General features: G+C 37.3%; 1 protein-coding gene across 1 annotated transcript; it reads right to left on the bottom strand.

Moving 5' to 3' along the window:
* On the bottom strand, positions 1-27286 carry LOC131166562 (15-cis-phytoene desaturase, chloroplastic/chromoplastic). Its single transcript, XM_058125155.1, has 11 exons — positions 27023-27286; positions 26735-26787; positions 15611-15917; positions 15384-15516; positions 13064-13152; positions 9143-9200; positions 8695-8850; positions 4881-5029; positions 1048-1167; positions 223-436; positions 1-125 (listed from the first exon to the last, which is right to left on the bottom strand). The coding sequence occupies exons 3-11, from the start codon at positions 15827-15829 to the stop codon at positions 1-3; spliced, it is 1263 nt and encodes a 420-aa protein (XP_057981138.1). The 5' UTR covers positions 15830-15917; positions 26735-26787; positions 27023-27286.
* Between the last annotated feature and the right edge of the window lie 486 nt (positions 27287-27772).

Here is a 27772-nt window from a genome sequence, read left to right as displayed (position 1 = left end):
TTAAAAAGAATCTATGACTAACCATATGTGAACATTAATGACTGGAACTCCAACTAATTTGTCCAATCTCTTGAAGTACGGAATTTCTTTCCACTCTTCAGGCAAAAGAAGTTTCAGGATATCAACTGATTATAACATATTATATTAGCAATATTAGTATTAGGGAAGATAAGTGAGCACATGGGAAATTTATATAATTATATGCATAATTTAAAAATATACCCGGTGTAGCAATAACATAAGCGTCCCCTTCAACTACATTCCCATTGTTAAGCAAAAAACTCTTCACTGTTCCATCTTCGTTTAGTTCAATCTTTTGTAAACGAGAATTAAGGTGGACTTGACCACCCAATGACGTAATATGATCTACAATTGGCATGCAGAGTCTCTCTGGAGGATTACCATCTAAGAAGGCCATCTTGGAACCATGCTTCTCCTGTTAATGTATGCTCAATATTTCTGAATCAGGTAGAACCTTTCTTTTTCAATATGGAGCAGTGAAATGCATATTAAAACAGTATCTAGAAGTTGCATCTCATTTGTATGACATCTAGCATTCAATGAAATTTTTAAAGATTTGGTGACAACATGACTTAAAAAGGACTTTGAAACCAAGTGGATAGAGCAATCATTGCCTCAAATAGTTATTGTGTCGACTAATCATCATCAAAATATACGCAACTCCAGACTAATTACTTAATGAACTTATTCTTTAATCTTTATATTTGAATCAGGTGCAAAGAAATAATTTTTTTTTTAAACCAAAAAATAAAAAACAAAAAGACACATCAAACATGACATGTTGCCACTTTACCTAAAAGCTTCAGCCGTTAGGTGCAGGGCCAACAATATCAAGCTATCCAACAAAATAAATAGGATTTATTTCAAATTTCATATCTTTTCTCCCTTATGTAGAAACTTGGACACACAGAGACCGTCAAAATTTTTCTACAATAACTTCTCTCTCTCTCTCTCTCTCCTATGTGCCATAAAAGAGACAATTTTTTTTATTAATGTATAACATCCAAAGAGTGAAGAAGATCTTACCTGAAGAAATCGGTTCAAAGCAATCAAAATACACTGCATTGAAAGTTCATCTGGGTTAATGAAGTTTAGTGCCTTTGACATTGCAATAAACACCTCATTAGTCACTCGATCAGGTATTCCCTGAAAAATAAAATGACGGTATCATTAGCCATCTTGTCTCAGAAATGTACACTAACTTATTAAAGAAAAGAACACAATATTTAACAAAATTAACTAAGGTCATAATGATATATGCAATATCAATTACAGCCATAATGGTGGGTGGGCAAAAGTGCATTTGTAATGTTGCACCAATATTTAGGTAAAGTTAAACAGTGTATCCATTAAGTCAATGTTGGTACACACATCCACATAGAAAAACAAATTATACCATGTCCAAAAGGTAAAGAGTTTCATTACGGAGAACATAGAAACCACAAGATTACTCAAAAAGATAGGTAAAAAGATAGGTTCCCAAAAAGTACTAAAGACAGAACCCTCAGAAAGGCATGAGCAACCAACTAAATTTTTATTTTTTAGGAGTCTTTGAGGGTCAGTAGGAAAGGTCGCACATGCACACAAGGATGTTTACTTAATTGGATACAGCATAGCTTTCAAAACCTTATGCACAAACTGCAACCATTGTGCCATCAAGCCACGAAGTTAGATGTGCTTATTCAATCAAGTATTCTACATTACGTTTCAGTCTGTATAGTTAATTATATTTTTGTACTATGGGGGAAAGGAAAATGGATTTTCCCAGATCATCTAACCATCTATTTTCTACATTGCTTGTACCACTAATGAAACCGTAAACCTTCCATCCTATGGATGAGTTGCCTTTTTGATACCAGCCAGTGTGGTGTTGGTTAAGGCTTAGGATTCTTAGGATTACGAGCAGTGCAGCACAGCAATCCCCAAATCACCTGGAAAAATAAGTCCAAGAAATCGTTCTTGAACATAGTCAAGACATGATAAGCATTAGCTGCAATCTCGCCATGCTTTACAAAAACTTTTCTCGACAAATATATGTGCTCTGCTGACACATTAATGCACCATCATGCTTGCATCAATGGAACTGAAGGGAACACACTTGGTAAAGCACCTTGATCAGCAGCCAAGGTGGAACACCACTGGCTGCTGCCATGGTTAGGGGAGGAAAAGCAGTTTGATTAGTTAGTTATACTGCAGCTATGCTAGATGGTGGAAGTGCAACAAAGTTCTTTATTTGCATTTTAAGTAACAGCAGACATTGCCTTTTGGCTGAGAAGCGGGAGTATTAATTTCCCACATCAGACTTTGGCAATAATATTTTGTTAATTCAATCCCTTCCATCAAAGGACTCAATGACCTCAAAGTTCAAACCACTGAAACCATCAACCTCCTCCGTCAGCCTGAAGTCTTGTACCCCTTCTCTGCTGCCTCATCTGCAATAGACTTTTCCCTTAGGGTTGGCCTCCCAACATAATCACATCATTACCTGCTGGCTGCTCAGACAGTTTCAACAGACTTATCACCCAATTTGATTATTTGCAAATCCATGGGAGCATTCTAAACATCTACATGGCCGCCTTCTCTTTAATTTGTCAGTGTCTCAAATGACATGGTGATTCAAGAACCTAATACTTTTGGTCTTGATGTTGAGGTTGGAAGGCAGATAGTCAAGGACAGAACATGGTTGCTTTTCAACTTGTCTTGAACCTTCTTCATCCTCTCAGCTACCTAATATCTGTCTTTATCCCCTCCCACTTTTTCATTCCCTTCAACCCCTCCCTCATCATCTTTTTCCAGCTCCCCATACAACTTCTAATCCATTAGTTCCATCTCCTATTCAAAGGACCAAGACATTTGCCCCACATAAAAGCTTCCCCAGGTTCCTCTTCCGCATCAAAGGCTCAAGTCTTTTGAGATAGAGAAAGAATGGGTCATCTGCTCTTGAGACATTGTTTCCCCACTCCCACAAAGAAATAAGTGAAGGCATTAGGATCATATTGAGGAGGCGCCCAAGTCTTTATCCTGCTTGGAGGAAAGCACTACTACATTTTGGCCACCATCACAACTAAATTTGATGCTCCTAGCCCCTCCAAGTCATTATTTGGATATCCAAAGCTTAAGTAGACCTGGTGTAGCTCAGACTTTGAGTCTCATAAAATTTTGACCCTTCCACATTTCCTTGTTTCCCTATTCCCACTTTGTGTAGCTATGTTCTTGGCTGTAATGTCAACCAAAGTCTAGAGGGCCAGATTTAGCTCGCTGCCTTCTTTTCTACTATGCTCAGCAAGTCCTAGTCACTGCAACAGGAGAGAGTTCATCTCCGACTTCTGGCCCATGATTTCATTTACTTTCCTGCACCACTGCTTAAGGTACCAATCCATGATGATAACCTATTCTCCACTATCACTTGGGGATTCTGCCTTTCCAACCATCACAATAGATAAACCCTTGGCTGTCGTGCGCTCGCTTGTGCCCACCTTGCTCTTCACTGCCTTTTGTCCACTTTTCTTTTGGTCAATGAGGCAGCATAAATGCCAGGTTTTGACAGGGTAGAGGCCGGGCCAGGGAGGAATTGCATCAACTTATTGAAGGTTATGCCACCAAAAGTTCAAGAAACCTATGGTACAGACTCCCTGCCACTATTGCTCAGAGATAATAAGTTTTTCCATGTGTGCTTAAAAAGCTCATGTGGGGACCACAAAATTAGTAAGTATAAGCCATCCTGGAATTCACAGCTATGAGAGCATGGAGAGAGATGGCCACGTCCCAACTAAACGGACTAATCTCTCTCTGCAGCAGATAAGGAGCAGAGGCAAGAAGGTCACTGGTCCATTTTCCGATATGGAGAAAATATTGCTGATGAGACATATTCACAGGGCAGAACAGAGTAAAGGCAAAAGGAAATCTGTTTTCTTCATCAAAAAACTGCCAACAATCCACCTCTTAAGGATCTTGAGATCACATGTTTTTATTAAAACTATTTCATGCCCTTCTGCCATGATAACAGTGTCCTCTATGGTTTCTTCTTACATGAATATCTAGAGCGCACACAAGGAAATACTCCAAGAGAAACATTTGGAGAAGAGCTGTACCTACATAGGTGGCAACCATGCATTGCTCGACTAGCCTCCCCAAATCCCCCCTCATGCTATCAAGAAAAGAGCAGAGAGAACCCAAGTAAAAAGCGGTAACATGTTCCTCTGACCCTTAGCCATTTTATGCCCAGGAGAAAACGTGGGCATCATATTTCTGAATATTCTTTTGATCCCATGTCTTCCAAATTTGTGGTAACTCCTACATTATTTTCTCATTTAGCACAAAATTCAATTGGAGAAGCAGTGAAACACAAACCAACATCATAATAGCATTTACAGAAGCCTTCTTCAAGAATCATCAAGTCCCTCCTATCCTAATATTTCTTTTTCCTATGAAACAAATAAAACATAATTATCACAGTTTCTCTTACATAGTTATGCCATGTGTTCATATTGACAGTCTTCTGCAAATTTAATAAGCAAAAAAGATGCATACGGTTTGAAGTGCTAAATAGGGAACAACATCTGTGCACGGGCAGGCAAGTGTCCAACTAAATATCAAAAGGGACCTAGGGATCACAGCCTCAATTCCTAAATGCTAGTCCCAGAAGCATTCATTACAAATAACTCAACAGCATACAATTCATCCTCATGTTATCAATAAAAATGTTTATGTGTTTATTCCACATTTTAACCAGACAAACCTATATGAAATTACCTATAGGTTTGGCCTCAGCTAATAAGCTACTTGAGCTTATATTCCTGACAGGCAAAGCTCAAAACATTTATAGTTAATATATTCCTACAAAATGACAACAGCCATACTTGCTTTCTCATCCAGTCTTTAACAGTTAAACCATCCTGAGCCTCAACATAAGCTTGTCCGCCCAGAATTGCTGGCAGGAGTCCAACAGCAAATTTGATTTTCTCTGGCCAAGTCAGCATTTCATTGTTCCTTAAGATGGCCCATATCCCTGCAAATCATGTTTAGGATATGAATGAACTATGGTTGATAGGAATACGGAAGCCGCACATAAGAAGTACCACAAACAGAAAACAGAAGTGCTTAATAAACATCTACACATCTTGCCAATAAAGTGGAGCACAAGCAAGACAACGACATGTGACTGCATATACTGAAGATGCAGATTAGTGTTAGATTATCACTTTAGCTAAAAGCCTAAGCTATTAGATTGTGGACCAAGAATGTCTATCAAGCCTTAACCCCCCACACGTGCAACCCAACAGCACGTGGAGAGATAAACAAATGATAAACAACACCCATTATAGGGAATAAGACGATCCTTAACAAACAAACAATAAATGCAGGCAACAAAACTAGAACCCAGGACCTCCAGGCAACCTGGCTCTGATATGATGTCAAACTACCACTTTATTTAAAAGTTTAAGCTGTCAGTTTGTGGGCCAACAATATATATCAGGCGCCATACCAATATAGTATGTTGTATCTTCTGGGCCATCTGAATAATGTATGGGGTACCTTTGTTGCATTCAAGCACAGTTTTGAGTTTCACTTAACTTCTAAAAGTTGGATACACTGCCAGATTGATAAAAAAATTCTAAACTGAAGAATAAAACCATGCCTGCTTAATAGTTTCAGTTTTGTTAAGAAATTAGAAACTTTTATAAGGTTTGAACAATGTGCAGAGTATACTGGATCAGTAAAAACAGGATCAATTGTTATTTTTCCTGTTGTTGAGGTTCACGAGGGGGGGCAAAGGCAAAGGTAAAGGTAACATTTGATGTTCCACTAGACAATGTATAGTTGCTATATAACTATCATAGTTAACAATTAACCTTAAGTTTAGGACATAAGTTAAGAATAGGGCTACTACAAAGGAGGTTCTACAAAAGCTCACACTCCTCCAAGTGGGATACCTATGCCCTGCGGAGGAATTAAAAATTAAGTGAATGTCATATTCCACAAATCTTAACTTAGCCACATAATAAATTAACAAAACAATAATAAATGAGGGGTTAAAGATTCAATATTCTATGAAAAAATTTCTGATAATAGAAATGAGAATAAAGAAGACTTTAACTAAAAGTATGAACCTCAGCAGCCATGAGGGAAAAAAGAAATGATAAAAATATTTTTAACAGACCATAAATATAAGCAAGGCTCCTATAAGCGAGGACCCAAAAGGTCTGGAGCAAACAAGTGATCTCCTAACACCATTACCAAACATTTGAAGAAACAAATTACAACACTGCCGCAATTAACACTACGAGTACGAATGTATTAAAACGGATGGAAATAAGAAGAGAATGATATTTCCTCTCACATCAATAGCAAAAACAATTTAGAGAGAGAGAGGGAGAGAACACATCAAGACACAGAAATTTTCAAGGAATTATGGCTGCTCCATGACTAATATGACCATTCAGATGAATTGGAAGCTTGCCTGACTTTTGACCTCGAATGGGAACACACTTCAATTTTCTTATGCCTTGGATACCCATATATTATTACTAATAGGCACATATGTTGACTTGAAACAAAAAGTGAAATAAAACACTATGTCCATGTATAATGTAAGAATTGAAACTGCTCTGGCAATATGGAAATTGAAATTCGTCTGTAAATTGGAAGTGATTTTGGAAGTATTCCAGTATGTTTGTACCCAACTCATTTGGAACAAAAAACTTTAAACTATTAAAAGAGATACATATATTATTAATCTTGGGAGTTCAGAATTTACCCAATAATAGAATGAGAGTAATGTGTCTATTCTTGATGGCAGTCCATGGTTCAACCGTCACTCATGTGTAAAAGCAAGTAGGGATTGTGGCTCTCCTCAGTGAAAAGCCCTAAACGTCAGAAGGACAATGCTCCACAAACTTGCAATGGTTGACTGAGCTAAAAATTCTCTTTTGAGCTCATTATTGAACTTACAAACATCCTCAGCATTTTGTTCTTTTCCTTATGATAAAATATATATATATATATATATATTGAGAGAGAGAGAGAGAGAGAGTATACAATCTAATCGGGGATACGAAATCCTCAAAAATAAAAAAGAAACCAAAGACAAAATATTAAAAATAAAAAAACTAAAGTTAACCAAGAAAACCCCTCCTTAAGCCCTTCCCATCGTAATTCACCAAAAACTTCCAATCTGCTGATTCCCTCTAACCCTTCTTCACATTAGGTTTACCACCATTGAACTGAACTTTGTTTCCTCCCCAATCAGACAATTGAAGCCCAATTTATCCAACAAAATCTGAGCTTGAAGCTCCTTTCCAAAAGTCTCCTGACCTAGGGTGGGCGATATTCCATTACTACCCATTTAACCGTTACATTACCACTTTACCTAAAAACTTAAGTTGTTAGGTTATGGGCCAACAATGTATATCAAGCTTTGACACTCCCCCGAACATGCAGCCCAACAGCATGTGGAGAGATAAACACATGGTAAATAACAACCATTATAGGGAATACAATAATTTTTTTAAACACCACACAATAAATGCGGGCAACAAGACTAGAGTCTAGAATCCAGGACCTCCTGGCAAACAGCTCTGATACCATGTTAGATTACCACTTAAAAGTTTAAGTTGTTAGGTTGTCGGCCAACAATTTATACCAAGCTTTAACAACCTCTTTATTCTCATTACAATACCCTCATGACTAAATGAAATAATCAACAGAATGATTTGGATGGAAATTTTATAAGAATGAGATGTCTATTATTTAAAATGTGAAATTTTCTCTTATATTCCTTCACTAATTACTAGGGAGTAAAGAGTCAAATAGGGTTTCCTCTGCTAGCCTATTTTCTAGGTTCATCTGTGAAGATAGAAAGCATATGTAAATGAAAATTGGTGAAGAAATTTGTATGTGAAGGGTAAAATGAATTTTATGTAAGGTATGGTCAAGCCCCACCCCCCCCCCCCCCCCAACATAAAATTATCTTGGATTGAATGTGTATTTGCACCTTTGGATATGCTTGAAACTAATCACAATTCTATTTTAACTAGACACTAATTTAAATCAGTGCTTGATTTCATGAAAATAGCCAATAGGATAAATCCAGGAAAATGGGACAATTGGTTCCCCATAATATTCAACTTTATTATTTTCCTCTTTCAAATTAATTTTTCTTAATCTTAAATCTTCTTGTGTCAAACTTATAAATCAAAATTTGGAACTTGCCACTAGCCCATCAAAGATTCAAAAGAAAAAAGAAAAAAAAGTTTTACAAATCAAAAGTTCTTTTCAATTGATAAATGCCTCTTATTTAAGCCTTGTGTTCTACCAGTCTTAACTTTCTCAAGGTACAACACACAGGGACATGAAATGGCTGATGCGTGAATGTTGGGAAGATTCAATCGAATTGCACTAGTTTAATACAATATTTAATAAGTTGTTACGTATTTATATTCTAATCTTTAAGTCATAACGACAAGAATTTAAAGTGAGGAAAGCACTAGTTTCAAAACTCAATAATTTGACTAAAGAAAAGTTACACAAAATATTTTTTTCACATTTCACCTAATTCAAACAGCAAAATTCATCATCTCTTCTTCATCAAAGTTGCAATAACTGGTTATAATACTATAAACAAATTATGGTAAATGGCACATCACATGCACACAGGGAGGCATGCATACATACCATTTAATGGTGCAGGCAGGACTTCAGGGAAATCAAATCGACTGAACTCTCCTGGCTTGTTTGGCATTGCAAATATCATAGAATGCTCTTTCCACTGCAATCGATCACTAATGCCTAGTTCTCCAAACAAATTCTGCATATTTGGGTAGGCCCCAACTTCAAGCAAAGCAAAAAAACCAGTTCCATCAAGCATGAGTATATTTATGTAAACAGAAATGATGATGTATCATGAAAAAGCAGACAAATGCATCTTAGACAGAAGATATACCCAGAAGGCAATAAGGTCATTTCTTTTGTTCCAAATTTTAGTAAATCAAAACATTCAGGAAGAAAATAACATAAAGATGACAACGTGGCTTATGACAAAAAATTTAAAGATGAAGTGGAGCTTTTCATATGAATTCAAAACAAGATATACAATGGTATTTAGAAAGGATGTTAAACTTACAGAAGATGTGTAGACCTGTCTCATACCAGTCTCCGTCTTCATCTTTCCATGCAGCCACCTGTACGAAGCTAGACCAAACATTGCTAAGCAAAGAAGTTTTGCATGCTTCAACCATCAGACAAATTCATTACGTATAGCCAAGCTTCCTTTATTCAAAAAAAAAAAACCTTTTGATCCTAAATATGAACAGAAAAACCAGACAAACAATTGGATTTTTACTCTCTTTAAGATAGGGGTAAGTGGTAACAATCCTTTTCAAGTCTATGATACCTATAAATAAAAAATACTAGTTCCTGCACCAAACTAATCCTAACCATGGATGAAATCCTGAGAAAAATAAAATCAAATATAAAAATTTTTGAAAAATTAAATTAAATTTTTTTAGAGAAAAAAAAAAAAACAACAACAACTGAAATTGTCTTGCTCGGTCTGTATGACCAACAACTTGCTATAGTCTATATTAACAAAATTTGCACTTTCCCTTGTGCAAGCTTAAAAACCATGAATAAACATATTATAACTTGAAATAACTAATTCAAACTTCCTTTCCAAAGATAAAATGGTTTCTTTAACTGCTCTGGAGTCTACAAGACAACAACCTTCGTTCCAAACGTCCAAAGTCCATCATATTTATTGAAATGAAAAACCACAACATCTACAAACTTCACCTTATTAAATTCTTTTTCCAACTTTGTTGGGAGTAGTATTAGTTATTAGTTGATATTTGATAAGTAAAGCAATATAATTTTCTGATTATTATGTTAGAAGTTTTTTATAAAGAAGGATGTGCACCTCACTAGGACTTGTACTTATTCTCTTTAGCTTCTCTACAATCTCAAGTCATTCTCCCTCTTCCATCAACCCTAACATGGTACAAGAGCATTCAGTCCTTTGAATTGCTCGGACTTTCTTGCATGCATCCATATTTAATTATTTAAACTTCTCTTTGTCTGTTGTTGTTATAAAGGATTGGCCACTGCATCAGCTAGATAGTAAAAATCATTTCTTGCATGGCGATCTACAAGAAATTTATACGAGCAAATTCAGGGTATGTTGTTCAGGGGGAGTCACGTAAAGTTTGCCAACTCAAGAAGGCAATCTATTGATTCAAACAATACCTGAAAGCCTGGTTCAATAAATTCACTAATGTGTGTCTAAGTTTGGAATGAGAAACAGCGGTCACTCTATATTTGTCTGTCATATGAAACTGTAGTTCTAATAGTGTATGATGAGAAGATTGTTATTACAGGTAGTCATACAACTGGAAATTCACAACTGCAGAACTACCAGGGTATAAAGAGGATCTGAGGAAACCCCGTTCTTAGGAATAAAAATTGCCATATTCAAGGAAGATATTGCTCTCTGCAAAAAAAAAAAAGGTATGTTACTGGTTTATTAGAAAAGACCAGGCTGAGTTTAGTTTCTAGTTTTGTTTTCATTTTGGGTCTTGGACCCTCCATATCGACACCCCAACCCCCAAAAGAACCAAAAAAAAAAATGACCAGGCTCCTATAGGTAAATCCAGCGGATGTTCTTTTGTATCCTTAAAAAAAAATTTGGGAAAAATGACTATCAATTCTATGAGAATCCTAGTAAATAGAAAATTCAATTAACAAGTTGATTCATCTAACCAAAAATCATCCTGATGTTTCTTTCATTGTTATCGGTCAGTTACTGTTGTGAATTCTGAAATATCTCAAGAAAGCCCCAGGGAAAAGGACTATTGTTTAAGAAGTATACCTCTTTGAATATTGTGGTTTTTCTAATGTTGAGAAGGTCTATTTTCTGGGTATTCTATATCTGTTGGAGGGAACTTGGTTCTAGGAATGGGAAGAGTAGAATGGAATGTGGTGGCAAGGTCAAGTGCAGAGGTATAGTCAAAGTCTTAAATTTTGATTACAACTCAAATTTCAAAGCTCCAAAAGTACGGAAATTTTGATGGAAATTTCGATTATGGAGTTAATTTCGATTTCAATTTGGAAAAAATAATGGAAATCAATAGTTTAGCATGGAATTTTTTGTGAAACTTTAGAAAAAATGGTTAACAGACATAATAATGTAAGTCTTAGGACTAGTATATTACAAGTTAAATACATCTATGTTGTGTATGAGGTGGAAAAGTTATCATATAGTAAGTGTATGTATCAAACATATTTGTAAGATAATGTACATTAAACATATTCAGTTAATACAAATGAAATTCATAAATCATTTAAATATTATTTATTATATAAATAATGATAATTTAGACATCAATGATTAAATAAAATGTTGTTGTAAGTTTATTTTTTCATATAATTTCAAAAGCACTCGTAATAATATTTTGCTTCGATAAAAATAAATAAAATAAATCAAGAGAGAAATTTCAATTCACTCCTAAATCTTTCACTTGAATTCTGAGGAAATTTCATTTTTATGGTTAAAATTTCAACATGTATCGCTAAAATTTCGAGATTTCGATAAATTTCAGATGATTTGTTAAGATTTCGACGGAAATTATGCAAGACGGTAATCAATTGCCATTTCGATTTCGGGGGTGATGGAAACTGGAAATTTTGACAATATCATGGAAATTTAAGACCATGGATATAGTACAGAGCTATAAACCATATAGCATGTGAAATGCTGCAGGTCAACTATGTAGTTTTCTGAGTACTATGTCACAAGATATATGAGGAGTGAGAGCCTCACTATGGCATACTCATTCTCTGTAGCATCTCCCTCATATGAAATCTACTCTCTCTCTTCCATCAACCCTAACAAACTTGATCAGAAATTCTATTAACTCAACAAACTCTAGATTACTTTTTCTGCTTCATTTATTCAGCACTATCCCACCAGTGACACCCTCTCCAGTCACCTTTCTTTGTGCATAATGGATCCAACATAATAAAAATGCCTTGTAACCATCAACTTTCACAACCCCCTGATTTCTACTAGCCTAGAACTTCTAGATTAGCCTTGCAAGTGTAAAACTTGTATATTGAAAAGATCTCCATAACACAGATTTAAGTTAATGCTAGTATAATTTAATCAACCTAAACTATTTTTTCAGAATATAACACACATCCTAAACGGCTAAACCTCTTCCAGTATAGCCCATAAGTTCATCCCCAGTCACTGCATGAAAAACAAATGAATAAGAGAAATTGATGACATAATGCCAACCCTTTGAAGTAGAAAATTAGCTGTAGGAAAACACTTCCAATGCAGATGCAATTGATAATTGCATGACACGATTTCAAACTAGTTCTTCAGTATTTTTGTTAATTTCCTTCATTAAATAATTCCCTAGCAATTTTTTTAAGCATCCTGGATAAGATCAATACTCGCACATTTTTCCAAAATACTTAACCTCAATTGGCATGGCAATATCTCCTATTTTAAAATGCATCACCTCTGATTTTCGGTGATTAACCTATGGAAACAACTCTTCACCTCTCTGTGATCTCAACCAACTGTGCTAAAAAAAAATTTCCCAGTCCTCAACCACAATGCACATAAAATGATCCAAGCATTGATGTCTCCTTATCCTAGCAAGTTTCTAGCAAGTATATTATATTTCCCACAACCCGTCAGGATACAGATGATCAAATGCCTTAATACCCTCTTAACTCCTCAGCTTCCTTCTTAGTTAATTTATGTCTCTCAAAGCTATCCTTGCTACAAAATATATCCCAAGCTCACAACAAAATGCATGCTATAAGGATTTGTACAAGCCAAACAAACTTCTAATAAATTAAATGAATGTAACAAATCTCTCACTTTGTCTGAATTATGACATTGTACCTCCTAAGCACAGAAAAAGAAATGAGAAAAAAATCTAATGTGTATATTCAAACATGCAACTACGCAAGAAAATTTCAAACAAAACAGGAACCTTTTGATGTCTAAGAATTGAGAAGAGGGAAGTTCACAAACCTTTCCACCAAGAACATCTCTGGCTTCCAACACTAAAGGTTTGTGACCTGCATCAGCCAAATATTTTGCGGTAGATAAACCAGCCAAACCTGCAACCATTGAAAAACAGGTCTTAAATAAAAAAGAATAAGAAGAAGAAAGCCTTACTCACATCATAGACAAAGGTCTAAAAAGATTACTCTCCATTGGATAGAGCAAAGATATCCTCCATGGAATTGAACTTCCAGCACCAATAAAAGTGCTTTGAGAAGTCAAACCAAAAAATATTGTACAACTCTTTATAGCTACCTTCACCGCATCTTTAGGATATTAATCCAAGAGGGAATGAACTCAGATAGATAATAACACACAAGATAAATTTAAAATTTAAAAAGTAGCAACCAGCAAAAACACTATAGAAAAACTCAGGTTGGTTTGGCAAATCTGCTTCTGTGGTGCGTAAAGGTAAAAGGATTAAATTCTGGCTTGATATGTAGTGTGGGAATGAGGCTCTCAAAGACACCTCGCCAGAGCTGTTTAACCCAGCCATTGATTAAGAACCAATGGCATAAAATGTTGTTTCCCTTGGTTACGGAAGTGCCTCATGGGACCAACAATTAAAAGGAGATCCATCAATTGCGAAGTGGAGAATGTTATGTATAGGTCGGCCAGGCTTCAAAATGTCAGAATTCAGATCCATATGGTTTATGAACTGAAATGGTTAGGGAACAAGAACAGTATTTTCGCTGTTAAATCCTATTACAAGCTCATTTCTAACAGAGATCATCCTTCGATGGTTATTTGGAGACTGAAAGCCTCAAAGAAAGAACTTTTCTTCTCCAGGAGCCACGTCACAAAAGACAATCTAAGAAAAATAGAATCATGTATGTCAACTGGTGTGTCATGTGTAAAGAGAATAAAAAAACAAAAACCACCTTTTACTTCACTGCAGGAATGGTTTAGGATAAGGTGGGCAGTGCTAGTCACTGTCTCCTGACTTTTGCAGTGCCAGGAATGGTTCAATGAACACAGCTTGGAAGGTGGCCCCTATTTGGCTGTCTTACTATGCATGTGGACAAGAAACAAGAGGGTATTGGAGGAAAGGTGACACATGTAGAGGAGCTCAAAGACAACTTCTTTTTTTATTCTGAGAGATTGAAAATTTTAATCCTTGATTATTGATTCCAGTTTTTGGATTTTTCGTTTTGTTGGATGGTTGGTCTTTTTCTAATGGGATGGCATCCTCTTGGTGTCTTTTTCAAAAAATTAATTAGTCCCCCATAGCCCTGCCCCCTAGGGGCCTTGCACTCAAGGTGCCCATGGGTATGGTTAACATCAGAACATCCAAGAAGCTTTCTAAGGCCAAGCAGGCCCATTATTAGGCTTGTCCTGGACAAAGTTCTTTTGGAGTTTTTCTTTTTTCAAGGAAGTTTAACTTTTAATTTGCTTAAAATTCTGCACATCGCCACCGTCCTAGTTTGACTACTTTGAGAACCAGGATTACAAAATTATGAATATTGGGTTAGGATTTTTTGTAATCCTTGTATAGATATTATCTGTGCACATCTTTGGAAACCTTGGAGTCAGTTATTTCCAAAATACATAACTGCAGAGAGCATATTGAGTCTTCCCAGCCCTTGAAACTCACTTTTATTCATTCCTACTTTGATTTTCCTGCTTCTTCTTGTTATTTTTAATTATATTATTTCTCGAAATCCATCAGAGGCGAGGAATAGTCCTAGTGATAATACTGGAATAGCGAATCCAAGCCCCTTCTACTGCATCACACACACACACACACAAACAGAATAAAATAAAAGCTCAGAATTACACATGCACGGGCATGACACGTGTCACCTGATACACAAAGGATTTGAGATTATTCTGACAAAGTAAGCAGATACCTCATACATTATTGCAAGAAGAGATATGTGCACAGAGGCTATGTTTGCATCGTATTAGGATGGTAGATCCAAGAGCCTCCAACCACATTACACACATACACACACAAACACATACACACAAAAAACAAAAATAAAACATCAGACCCATAAATGCCAATTGATATACACAGCATTTTGAATTATTCTAAGTAGTCAGCAGATAACTCTTCACATTATTCTTTCCAAAAGAGATGTGTGCAGAAACAATGTATATGCACGTGCACTTGTGTAACAAAAGGCACAATGGCGCTAGTAATTCAAGATATTCAAGCTTAATATTTCTAAACAGACAAAACGAATGACATGGTTGCACACAGGATGATCTAGAAACAAAAATATGTTTGAAGAGAAATAAAGAAAGGATAAAAGGGGTGGAAGCATGATGATATTTTCTTCACCTGCACCAGCAATTACAACCTTTAACGGATTTTTTGGGGGAGAAGAGCAACGAAAAGATGATGATAAGTAAGCAGCTTCTAGGAAATTAACAGTATTCTCAAGCTCAGGCCGTGGATAGTCCATGCAAACTACCTGATTCATAAATAAAAATAAATCCCCACCATTGATTATTTGGATTCTAAATTCCTGACAATTAAAATGCCAGTAAATTCCACAGAAAACAGACCTGCAAAGTGCCAATATCCTTCCTCAGCCTTGTTCCAACATGATGCATATTGGGAATTCTCATGTTAAAACCCATGGAGTCACTACTCCCAAATGCTAACACATTAGTTTGCTGCGAAATATTAGAACCATATCTCCCAGAGGATTGTGAGCTCCAAAAGTTCACTATATTAGTTTGAGAGCTCAAAGTTACAGTAGAAATACATGCTAATTGAATCATTTCACTGAAAACAACTGTTGAAGTTGGTTTTGGCAGAAAATTTAGGATTGGGTCGATACAACTTCCAGCATAGTTATTCGCAAATCATCTGCCATTAAAATAATATTTGGCTGATTAATGCATGTTGGCGTTATAATTTCTTAATCAAAACAATAAATTTTCATTAATAGTGGAAAACAAATACAAGGAAGATAAGTACTACTTGTCAGGCCTCTATGATATGAATCCTTACTGATCAAACAAACATAAAAAGTATCAACTAAAAGCAAAACATCACCCACATAAAGTAGGGTTAACCAACTCCCTTACGTCAGCCAAACAAATAATGCTTGCAATTCATCTACTTGGTGTAATAAATTCAGAATCCTCATATGGCATAAAGATTTCTAAATGACCAATTAAGGAAGTCAACAAAGGATTAATTTCAATCGTTTAATAACACCAGCAAAGCAACAATTAACATGCTCTTACTTCTACCTCAGCATCCAACAAAAATAAATAAGATAAAGAAATAATTTTTCCAGTAGCAATACTCCCACTGCAATAATGATTAAAATGTTTATACATAAAGAATTCATCCATATACATAATTTTTGCTGATTGAACTGCCGTGGAAGATTTATCAGAAATTACAACACCACCATTATTATTAGCAAAAACACAGAGATTGTTGTGCACAACATCCAAACATCTACTCGCAAAGAGAAGGGGATAATTAATGAATTTGCAACGAACTGGCACGCATGCCAAATTTCTGGCTCCAGATTATAAAAAATGAAGAAGAAAAAGAACAAATATTTCACTACACTCACAAAGCACGAGGAACACCAGCCAATCCTTCCTCCTTAAAACTCAAGAGACCCCAAAAAAAAATAGTTGAATAACCATTTTGTATTTTTGGTAAGAGAAGAGTCCAGACTTTCAACCTGACCAGTCCCAACTTAGAAACTTCATTTACACCATGGTTCACATACAAACTAGAGTACAAAACACAGAGCCAAAGACCCAAAGCCTCTTGTATTTTTGGTAAGAGAAGAGTCCAGACAATCAACCTGAACAATCCCTATAGAAATCTCGAGTGTCTTGGAGTGATTTAGGGGATATTTATATAGAAGATTGTCTATTATTAAGAGAGATTATTTTAGGAGATTGTTTCCATCTTTAGCCTACCCAATTGTATTATAAGTGTAATGTATCGGCTTGTACAGATTATTATTCAAGAAATATAGAAAACCTATTCTGATTTCATGGTATCAGAGCTAGTGTTTCTATAATCCTAGTTAACGACGGCAGAAGGAGTCGTCAACAGCAGAGGGTCGAGCACCTCTGAAGCTTTCGATGGCGAGACTGAAGCCACCTCCACCTTGAATTCGAATGGGCTAGACAGCTCGTCCTTCCCACTCTCAGTGGAGAGACTGAACGGAAAGAATTTCCATGAATGGGCTCAGTCAATCAAACTCGTGATTGATGGCAAAGGAAAGTTAGGCTACCTTACCAGCGAGAAGAAGAAGGCCGCCTCAACCGACGCTGCAGCTCTGCAGAAGTGGAAGTCTGAGATTTCCATGGTGACTGCGTGGCTGGTGATCTCAATGAAACCTTCAATAGGCACAACCTATCTGTTCCTACCGACGGCGAATGACGTCTGGGATGCTATCCGAGAGACATACTCAAACATTGAAAGCTACTCTCAAATCTTTGAGATCAAAACTCGGCTATGGCAAATGCAGCAAGGAGGAAGAGAAGTCACAAACAACTATATGGAGATGACGAATCTCTGACAAGAACTCGACTTGAGCATTGAGGAAGAATGGGAATGCCCTGGAGACAGCGCTCGGTACAAGAAAAGACTCGAGAATGAATGAGTCTTCGAATTTCTGGCCAGACTAAACCGAGACTTGGACGAGGTGCAGGGAAGGATTCTCGGCCTAAGTCCTTTACCTTCAACTTGGGAAGTTTTCTCGAAGGTGAAGCAAGAGGCAACCCTCGCACGATGATGTTGAAGGAGCCGATTCTGATTGGAAATAATGGGCATGAAATGTCTGCCCTCATTTCAAGAGGAACTCCTGCTGGGACAAGCCAAAAAACGCAAAAAGGAAGACCCTGGTGTGAGCACTGCTGCAAGCCGGGCCACTCAAAAGATAATTGCTAGGAAATACATGGGAAGCCCGCAGATTGGAAGCCAAGACAGAATCCAAAAAATCGTGGCTACCAAGCTGCTATTGATAACCCAGCCGAGAAACCACAAGGTGCGAAAAATAATAATTCCACTTCAAGTGGCGCATTCAGTCCAGAACAGTTGGAGCAACTCTATAAAATGTTCTTTACCATTCAAGCATCAGGTCAATCTTCCACAAGTATTCCTTCTGGTTCTTTAGCCCACCGAGGTAATTTTTTGACAGCCTTAAATACCATCTCTCATTACAAGTCACCATGGATAATTGATTCTGGTGCTTCTGATCATATGACCGATTCCTATTATCTAGTTCTCATCCTATTCACCTTGTGCTGAAAATTTGAAAGTTAAAATTGCAGATGGATCACTCTCATCTGTTGCAGGCAAAGGTAGTATTCAAATCTCTGACTCTATAACTCTAGAATATGTCCTACACGTCCCTAAGTTGTCTTGCAATTTATTATCCATTAGCCAGTTGACAAAAGATTCCAATTGCTCTGCAAAATTCGTTTCCTCTCACTGTGTTTTTCAGGACCTATCATCGGGGAAGACGATTAGTAGTGCTAAGGAGTGTGAGGGACTCTACTATTTTGAGGAGGCGAATATGAGTGAACAATGTCAAACTGCTATTTGTGATTCTGCATCTATTTCTAGGGATAATGAAATTTTGTTATGGCATTCTAGGATGGGTCATCCAAATTTTAATACTTAAGAAGTTTATTTCCTTCCATTTGTTCAAATAAGACATCTTCTGATTTTCAATGTGAGATTGTGAACTTGCAAAACACCTTCGTAATTCCTTTCCAAAATCCACATACAAACCATCCAGACCTTTTATGTTAGGAATATACGAACAAATTCCCGAAACCTGTGAGAAACAAATAGAGAAAGAATAACGCCAAAGAAAAATTCAATCACACGCACAAGACAATATTTACGTGGTTCGGCAATTTTGCCTACGTCCACGGAGTTGCAGGGATTTCAATATTATCAAGAAGAAAGCACAGAGAGTGTGGCGATACAATTCTCTCGCTCTCGTTCTCTCTCGCGGATACAACCACCGAAACCCTAATCACCCGAAAGCACCCTTTTATATGTTGCGCCTAGGGTTCCGTTCCGAATGGGTTCCGTTCCCTCACGGCCCAAGCCTTCGCTCCATGGACTAAGCCTTAGGATAGAAATCTCTAATTAAATAGAGGTCGGGTCGTCATCCAAATCAAAACATAACTAGGCTCCACAAAAGCCCAACAAATCTCCCACTTGGAGACTAGTTCAATCACCAATATCAACTGCAATCCTCCTGAAAAACAATCCCCCATCCTTGCAACTCAAACCTCCTCTCCTTAAGTTAGAAGACCAACTGAAGCTGCACACAGCTTCAGTTTCTCAATAGTAACACCCTTAGTCAACATGTCTACTGGGTTCTTAGATCCACATATCTTTTCAAGTATTACCATCTTATCTTCAACAAGATAACGGATAAAGTGGTATTTTGTTTGTATGTGTTTCGACTTTGAATGAAAAGCCGAATTTTTGGCAAGAAAGATTGCAATCTGACTGTCACTGTGTAGAATGCCCGTCTTCTGCTTCTTACCCAGTTCCTCTAAGAAACCATGTAGCCAAATCATCTCCTTTCCAGCTTCAGTTGCTGCAACATACTCAGCTTCTGTAGTAGACAAAGTAACAATCTTTTGCAAATTAGAAGCCCAAGATATAGCTGTACCACCCAAAGTAAATATAAATCCAGTAGTACTCTTTCTACTATCATTATCACCAGCAAAATCAGCGTCTACATAACCCTGCAGTTTCAAACTTGCACCAGTGAAGCAAAGACATGTATCTGATGAACTCCTCAAATATCTCAGAATCCACTTTACTGCCTCCCAATGCTGCTTTCCTGGCCTACTCATGAATCTGCTCACGACTCCCACTGCATGTGCAATGTCTGGCCTTGTACACACCATAGCATACATCAAACTGCCAATAGCTGAAGCATAGGGCACCTTGCTCATATGGTCCCTTTCTTCTTCTGTCTTCCGTGACTGTTCCTTGCTTAGTTTGAAATGACTCCCCAAGGGTGTGCTCACTGGTTTAGATTCATTCATGTTGAATCTGTTGAGAATTTTCTTCACATACTCTGACTGTGAAAGCTTCAATGTACCAGTAGCCTTGTCTCTAATAATTCTCATTCCAAGGATTTGCTTTGCAGCTCCCAAATCCTTCATTGCAAACTGTTCTGACAATTGCTTCTTCAGATTATTAATCTCCTCAATGCTAGACCCTGCAATAAGCATATCATCTACATATAGCAGTAAAATGATATAAGAATTGTCAAAGAACTTAACATAACAACAGTGATCAGCTTCACATCTCTTGAACTCAATTTTATGCATAAAGCTATCAAACTTCTTATACCACTGTCTTGGAGCTTGTTTTAGACCATACAAGCTTTTTTTCAGTTTGCAGACTAAATTCTCTTGTCCCTGGACAATGAACCCTTCTGGCTGAATCATGTAGATGTCTTCCTCCAAGTCACCGTGAAGGAGTGCCGTTTTCACATCTAACTGCTCAAGATGTAGATTTTCTGCAGCCACCATTCCCAGTACCAGTCTAATTGTTGATATCTTCACAACTGGAGAAAAAATTTCTGTAAAGTCAATGCCTTCCTTTTGCTGAAACCCTTTGACAACTAATCTGGCTTTGTAGCGCTTGCTACCATCATGTTCGTTCTTTATTCTGCATACCCACTTGTTATGCAGAGCCTTCTTCCCTACTGGCAATTCAGTTAGTTCCCATGTCTGATTCCCCAACAAGGAGTCCATCTCATCCCTCATGGCTAACTCCCACTTGCTTGAACTCTTGTCCTGCAAGGCTTCATCATAACACTCTGGCTCACCACCATCAGTTAGCAGAAGATAATTTAAAGCAGGTGAATAACGCTGTGGAGGTCTAGTGGCCCTAGAAGATCTACGGACCGCAGCTACAGGTGTAATTTGAATTTCCTGCAATTCTACATTCTCCCTATTATCTTCACCCCTTTCCTGGACAGTATTTTCAGTCAACTCATCTAAGTTAATAAACTCAGAATTTTTCTGATCTATCGTTGTGACATCTGACACTACAGTTGACCTATCCTTGTACATAACCTGTTCGTTAAATATCACATTTCTACTTCTGATGATTTTCCTGTTTTGTTCATCCCAAAACCGATAGCCAAATTTCTCATCACCATAGCCAATGAAATAGCATATTTTGGACTTTGCATCAAGTTTACTACGAGCATCAGAATCAACATAAACATAAGAAACACAACCAAAAACTTTTAAGTAAGAAAAATTGACCTCTTTATCGCTCCAAACCTCTTCAGGAAGTCTAAACTCCATGGGAACTGAAGGTCCTCGGTTTATCAGATAAGCTGCAGTACTGACAGCATCAGCCCAAAAAAATTTTGGTAATCCAGCATGTAGCCTCATACTGGCACGCTCGTTGAGAGTTCTGTTCATGCGCTCGGCCACACCATTCTGCTGTGGTGTCCCAGGAATGGTCTTTTCCATTTTGATTCCATGTACAGCACAATACTCTCTGAACCCTCCATCTATGTACTCTCCTCCGTTGTCCGACCTCAAACACTTTACTTTCAAACCTGTCTCAGTCTCAACCATAGCCTTCCACTTCTTAAAAGTTTCAAATACATCATATTTATTTCTGAGAAAATAAACCCATACCTTTCTGGTTGAGTCATCAATGAAAGTAACGTAGTACCTTGAACCCCCAAGGGATGCAACAGGAGAAGGACCCCATAAATCTGTGTGCACTAACTCCAATTTTTCAGCCTTCGGTGTTCTGCCACTTTTCAAGAAACTCACCCTTTTCTGCTTTCCTAAGATGCAGCTTTCACACAATTCAAAATCAACAGACTTCAATTCCGGCAGTTTCCCTCTTGACAGCAGCATCTTCATCCCCTTCTCACTCATGTGACCAAGTCTACGGTGCCATAAGCTTGTATCAGTATTTGCTTCAGCAACTGCAATTGTATCTCTTGGACTTGACGTCATGTATAAAGTATCAGATTTCTTTCCACGAGCCAATACTCTGGCTCCCTTTGTAACCTTCCAAGTGCCACCAGCAAATAACATCGCATGCCCTTCATCATCAAGCTGTCCGACAGAAATCAAATTCCTTCTCAGGTCAGGAATATGTCGTACCTTCTCTAGTAACCAAACAGACCCATTTGGCAATGACATCCGGACGTTTCCCATACCCACAACATCCAAGGCTGTACCATCAGCCAAATATACCTTTCCAAAATCTCCTGCTACATAATTCTGTATGATTTCATGGTGTGAAGTAGTATGAAATGAAGCTCCTGAGTCCAAAACCCAATCATCAAGTGGACTGTCTACTGCAAGAAGTAGTGCATCCTGTACCTCTTCTGTTACAGCATTAGCGGAATCATCCTCACTCTTCTTCTTAAGACTTTTGCATTGTCTCCTAAAGTGACCTGTTTTCCCGCAGTTCCAGCATTGTCCCTTTTGGCCAGGTCTGGACTTACTTCTGTTTCGATTATAGTTTCTGGATTTTGATCTACCCCGATCTGAATTTCGGTCATTACCTCTGCCTCTAGTCTCAAGATTTAGGGCAGAGCCGGATCCTGAGGTTTCGCCTGCATCTCTTCTGCGAATCTCCTCAGCCAGAATTAAATCCCGTATATCATTATACTTCAGTTTTTCCTTTCCAGTAGAATTGCTTACTGTCATCCTCATTGCCTCCCAACTGTTTGGCAACGAAGCCAAAACGATCAGTGCACGAATCTCATCATCAAAATCAATTTCTACCGACGATAATTGATTTGTGATAGTATTGAACTCATTCAGATGTTGTGCTACAGATGCGTTTTTTGTCATCTTTAAATTAAATAATTTCTTCATCAGATGTACCTTGTTATTTGCTGATGGTTTTTCATACATACCAGATAGAGCCTTCATCAAATCTGCTGTAGTTTTCTCCTTCACGACGTTGTGTGCAACAGACCTGGACAGAGTTAATCTTATAACTCCCAGTACCTGTCTGTCAAGGAGTGTCCATTCCTCGTCCTTCATAGTAGCAGGTTTTTCTCCTAGAAGCGGTAGATGTAACTTCTTCCCATAGAGATAATCCTCGATCTGCATCCTCCAGAATCCAAAGTCTGTGCCGTCAAACTTTTCTATTCCAGACGCCCTTCCTACTTCCTCTGCCATTGCTCCCACTCGAACCTAACCCTAGGCTCTGATACCAGTTGTTAGGAATATACGAACAAATTCCCGAAACCTGTGAGAAACAAATAGAGAAAGAATAACGCCAAAGAAAAATTCAATCACACGCACAAGACAATATTTACGTGGTTCGGCAATTTTGCCTACGTCCACGGAGTTGCAGGGATTTCAATATTATCAGGAAGAAAGCACAGAGAGTGTGGCGATACAATTCTCTCGCTCTCGTTCTCTCTCGCGGATACAACCACCGAAACCCTAATCACCCAAAAGCACCCTTTTATATGTTGCGCCTAGGGTTCCGTTCCGAATGGGTTCCGTTCCCTCACGGCCCAAGCCTTCGCTCCATGGACTAAGCCTTAGGATAGAAATCTCTAATTAAATAGAGGTCGGGTCGTCATCCAAATCAAAACATAACTAGGCTCCACAAAAGCCCAACATTTTACTACGACTCACAATGATTTATGGGGGCCTTCATGCTCTCTTAATCACACTCACACGTAATGGTTTGTTATTTTTATTAATGATCACTCGTCTTTGTTGGGTTTACCTGTTGAAAATAAAACTGAAGTCCGTTATATTTTTATCAATTTCCACTCCATGATCCAAACACAATTCCAAACTCACATTCAAATCTTACGTACTAATAATGGTACAGAATATTTCAATAAAATCTTTGGAAATTATCTACAAGAAAATGGAATTATCCATTAAAGTTTTTGTGTGGATACCCCTCAACAAAATGGGGTTGCCGAAAGCAAAAATAGGCATATTCTTGAACTAGCTCGGCCATTGATGTTCACTACAAATATGAAAAAATATTTTTGGGGTGATGCCATTTTAACAGCTACATATCTCATTAATAGAATGCTTAGTCGAGTTCTTTCTTTTGCCACTCCTCTCCAAAAATTCCAAGAATGTTTTCCCAACTCCCGGCTCAACTCCAATCTCTCCCTAAAAATTTGTGGGTGTATAGCATTTATGCATGTTCATGCTCACAATAGGGATAAATTGGAACCTCGTGCCATTAAGTGCGTTTTTATTGGTTACTCTCCTACTCAGAAAGGCTACAAATGTTACGATCCTATCACAAAAAAATTATTTGTTAACCTCGAAACCACTCCCTACTTCCAAAAGCCCTCTCTTCAAGGGGGGAATTGGAGTGAAGATCAGTTCTTTGATTTCTTTGTTGATGAATCTATGTCATACATTGAGTCTGTCAACACCACTACACAATTCCCTGATCTTTCATGTACAAAAGATTGCTTAAACTCAGGGGGAGATATAGAAAAACAAAATAACAAGGAATTACTTGTTTACTCAAGGAAGCCAAAATCAAAGAACAAGGAGAATCTCATACCTGAAGCACCAAGAGAGTTGGAACCGATGATAGCTCGCCCAATCCCAATTAGGTAATAAATCCAAATGACTATGAACTTCCTTCTGATAAGTCTGCACCTGATGACATCAATTTACCCATTGCTCTCAAAAAACAAACTAGGTCATGTACTCTCTATCCCTAGTCAAAATACATGTCTTATAAAACTCTATCTACAGGGTGTAGTGCTTTTACCTCTAACCTTGACAAGATAAAAATTCCAAAATATATCCAGGAAGCCTTGGAGATTCCTGAATGGATGGAAACCGTCATAGAGGAAATGCAGGCCCTGGAAAAGAATGGAACTTGGGATGTTATGAATTTTCCAAGAGGGAAGAAGGTTGTAGGCTGCAAATGGGTCTTCACGGTGAAATATAAAGCTGATAGGGCAATTGAACAGTATAAAGCCCGTCTTGTTTCAAAAGGGTTTACACAGACCTATGGCATTGACTACACGGAGATGTTTGCACTGGTAACAAAATTGAATACAGTTCGGGTTCTCCTGTCCTTGGCTGCACACTTGGATTGGCCACTTCAGCAACTCGACATTAAGAATGCATTTCTAAATGGCGAGTTAGAAGGAAAGGTGAAGAAAACAGAGTATGTAAACTCAAGAAGTCCCTGTATGGACTAAAGCAATCTCCTAGAGCATAGTTCGATAGATTTGCGAAGGTGATAAAAAACCAAGGATATCGACATGGGCAGTCAGATCACACTATGTTTTTCCATGGGAAGAAAACAATTCTGATTGTGTATGTTGATGACATAATCCTAACTGGAGATTATATAGTAAAGATGGAAAGATTGAAGAAAGTCCTAACTACTGAGCTTGAAATTAAAGACCTGGGACGAATGCAGTACTTCTTGGGAATGGAAGTTGTTAGATCAAAAAACGGTATCAGTGTCTCTCAACCAAAGTATATCCTTGATCTCCTCACCAAAACTGGCATGCTTGGAAGCAAACCTAATGAAACCCCCATTGAAGCAGTAAAGAAAGTTGACTGCGAAATATCAGTTGAATAGGAGAGGTATCAGAGATTGGTTGGTAAACTAATCTATATCACATATGAGACCCGACATCGCATTTACAGTAAGTGTGGTAAGCTAACACATGCATTCACCAAAGAAGACTCGCCTAGAGGCTGTGTACAAGATTCTCAAGTATCTCAAGGGTTCTCCGGGCAAAGGACTTTTCTTCAAGAAGTATAAAAGTAAGGGAGTAGAAGTTTTCACAGATGCTAATTGGGCAAGATCAGCGGAAGATAGAAAGTCTACCACCGGATATTGCACCTTTGTATGGGGAAATTTGGTGACTTTGAGGAGTAAAAAATATAATGTAGTAACTCGAAGTAGTGTTGAAAGTGAGTTCAGGGCAGTTGCACAAGGGATAATGTGAAGGACTATGGTTACGGAAACTTTTAGAAGAACTACAGATCACAGTGAAATTCCCTATCAAACTCTACTGTGATAACAAAGCAGCCAACAGTATCTCTCTCAATCTAGTTCAACATAACAAGACTAAACATGTAGAAATGGACCGACACTTTATCAAAGAAAATGTTGAAGAAGGAACTATTTGTATGACTTATGTTCCTACCAAAGAAAAAACAGCAGACATCCTTACCAAAGGGTTAGCCCAACAGAATTTTGATGATATCATCTGCAAGTTGGATATGAATAATATTTATGATCCAACTTGAGGGGGAGTGTAGAAATCCCGAATGTCTTGGATTGATTTAGGGGATATTTATGTAGAAGATTGTCTATTATTAAAAGAGTTTCAAGAGATTGTTTCCATCTTTACCCTACCCAATTGTATTATAAGTGTAATGTATCGGCTTGTACAAATTATTATTCAAGAAATACAGAAAACCTATTCTGATTTCAATCCCAACTTAGAAACTTCATTTACTCCATGGTTACATACAACCACAGCTCAAAACCGAAAGCCAAAGTGTAGAATCAATTGCTGATGCTACTAAAGCAATCAACGAGAACCAGGTCCAATACAAAACTACTTGCCAAACAAAAGGGGTCCAACACAACCAATTCGATTAATAGAAAACCAAAACCAATTTCACAAAAGAGCATGGACTGATCATTACAGCGCTATTCAGGAGCAAGATTCGCATCATCAGAAGAAAAAACACCGACCCACCTGCGCTAAAACGCAGAAGTCTCAAACGAAAACAGAACCAAAACCAACGCCTAAAATAAACACTCAAAAGAAAAAAGAAAAAAATAAATAAAAGCGCAGCTGAAACTTCATTCCAAAAATCCCTGTGGCAACTTGTGACATAACTGATAAATGCAATAAGTTGCAGAATAACATGAGGGGAGTTGGGATTGCAGAGAACTTGCACAAGAAAGTTATAATTATCAATTCTCAGTACCTTCGGCGTAATTCAAGTACGATTAACAGAGCTTATAGTTCCTTCGAGCTGAAATGTGGATTTGTGAATTGTCGTCGGTCTTTTTTCCTTCGCTTTTTCAGTTTATGGGAGTGATTTCAGACGTTTCTTTTTCTTGGCGGTTGTCGGGGAAAGGCAAAGATGATATACTGGAACACGAGAAAGCAGAAGCAGTGGTTTTTCCACTTCGGGTGGCTATTGTTCTATCCAGGTAGATGTAGAGGAAGAGGTAGTGGTAGTACTTTTGAAACTGTCGCTGCACTGCCTGCATTTTATAAATTTCCTAAAAAGCCCAAGTTAATCACCAAATCTCCCCTAGTTTAAATTATTTTTTTAACATAATTTTCCTAAATATGATACTGTAATTTTTAATAATTATAAAAGTTAGATTACTTTTATTTATAAAGTTTCTTTCTTAATAGATCGTTTAATCATTAATTAAGTTTACATAAGGAATAATTATTTTTTTCCAAATTAACATTTCTCACTCTTTTATTTGATAAATTGAATTGAAAAATGACGTCAATTTTTAATGAATTAAATTAAAAACTTGGACAATGCTTTATTAATTTGGATTGGTAAGCTAATGAGACATTAATTGGTTTTTGAATTAACCAGTCTAACTAATATCCAAGCAGTGATATAACTTTTTTTTTATTTTTACAAATTTTAAAAATATATTAAAAATAAATTTAAAATAATTTATAAATAAAAAATACAACTAATTTAAGT

The sequence above is a fragment of the Malania oleifera genome, chromosome 10 (genome assembly GCF_029873635.1).
Source record: "Malania oleifera isolate guangnan ecotype guangnan chromosome 10, ASM2987363v1, whole genome shotgun sequence".
NCBI classification, from domain to species: Eukaryota; Viridiplantae; Streptophyta; class Magnoliopsida; order Santalales; family Ximeniaceae; genus Malania; species Malania oleifera.
Note: the sequence above shows the minus strand (reverse complement) of the source record. Positions and strands in the feature narration are given on the sequence as shown.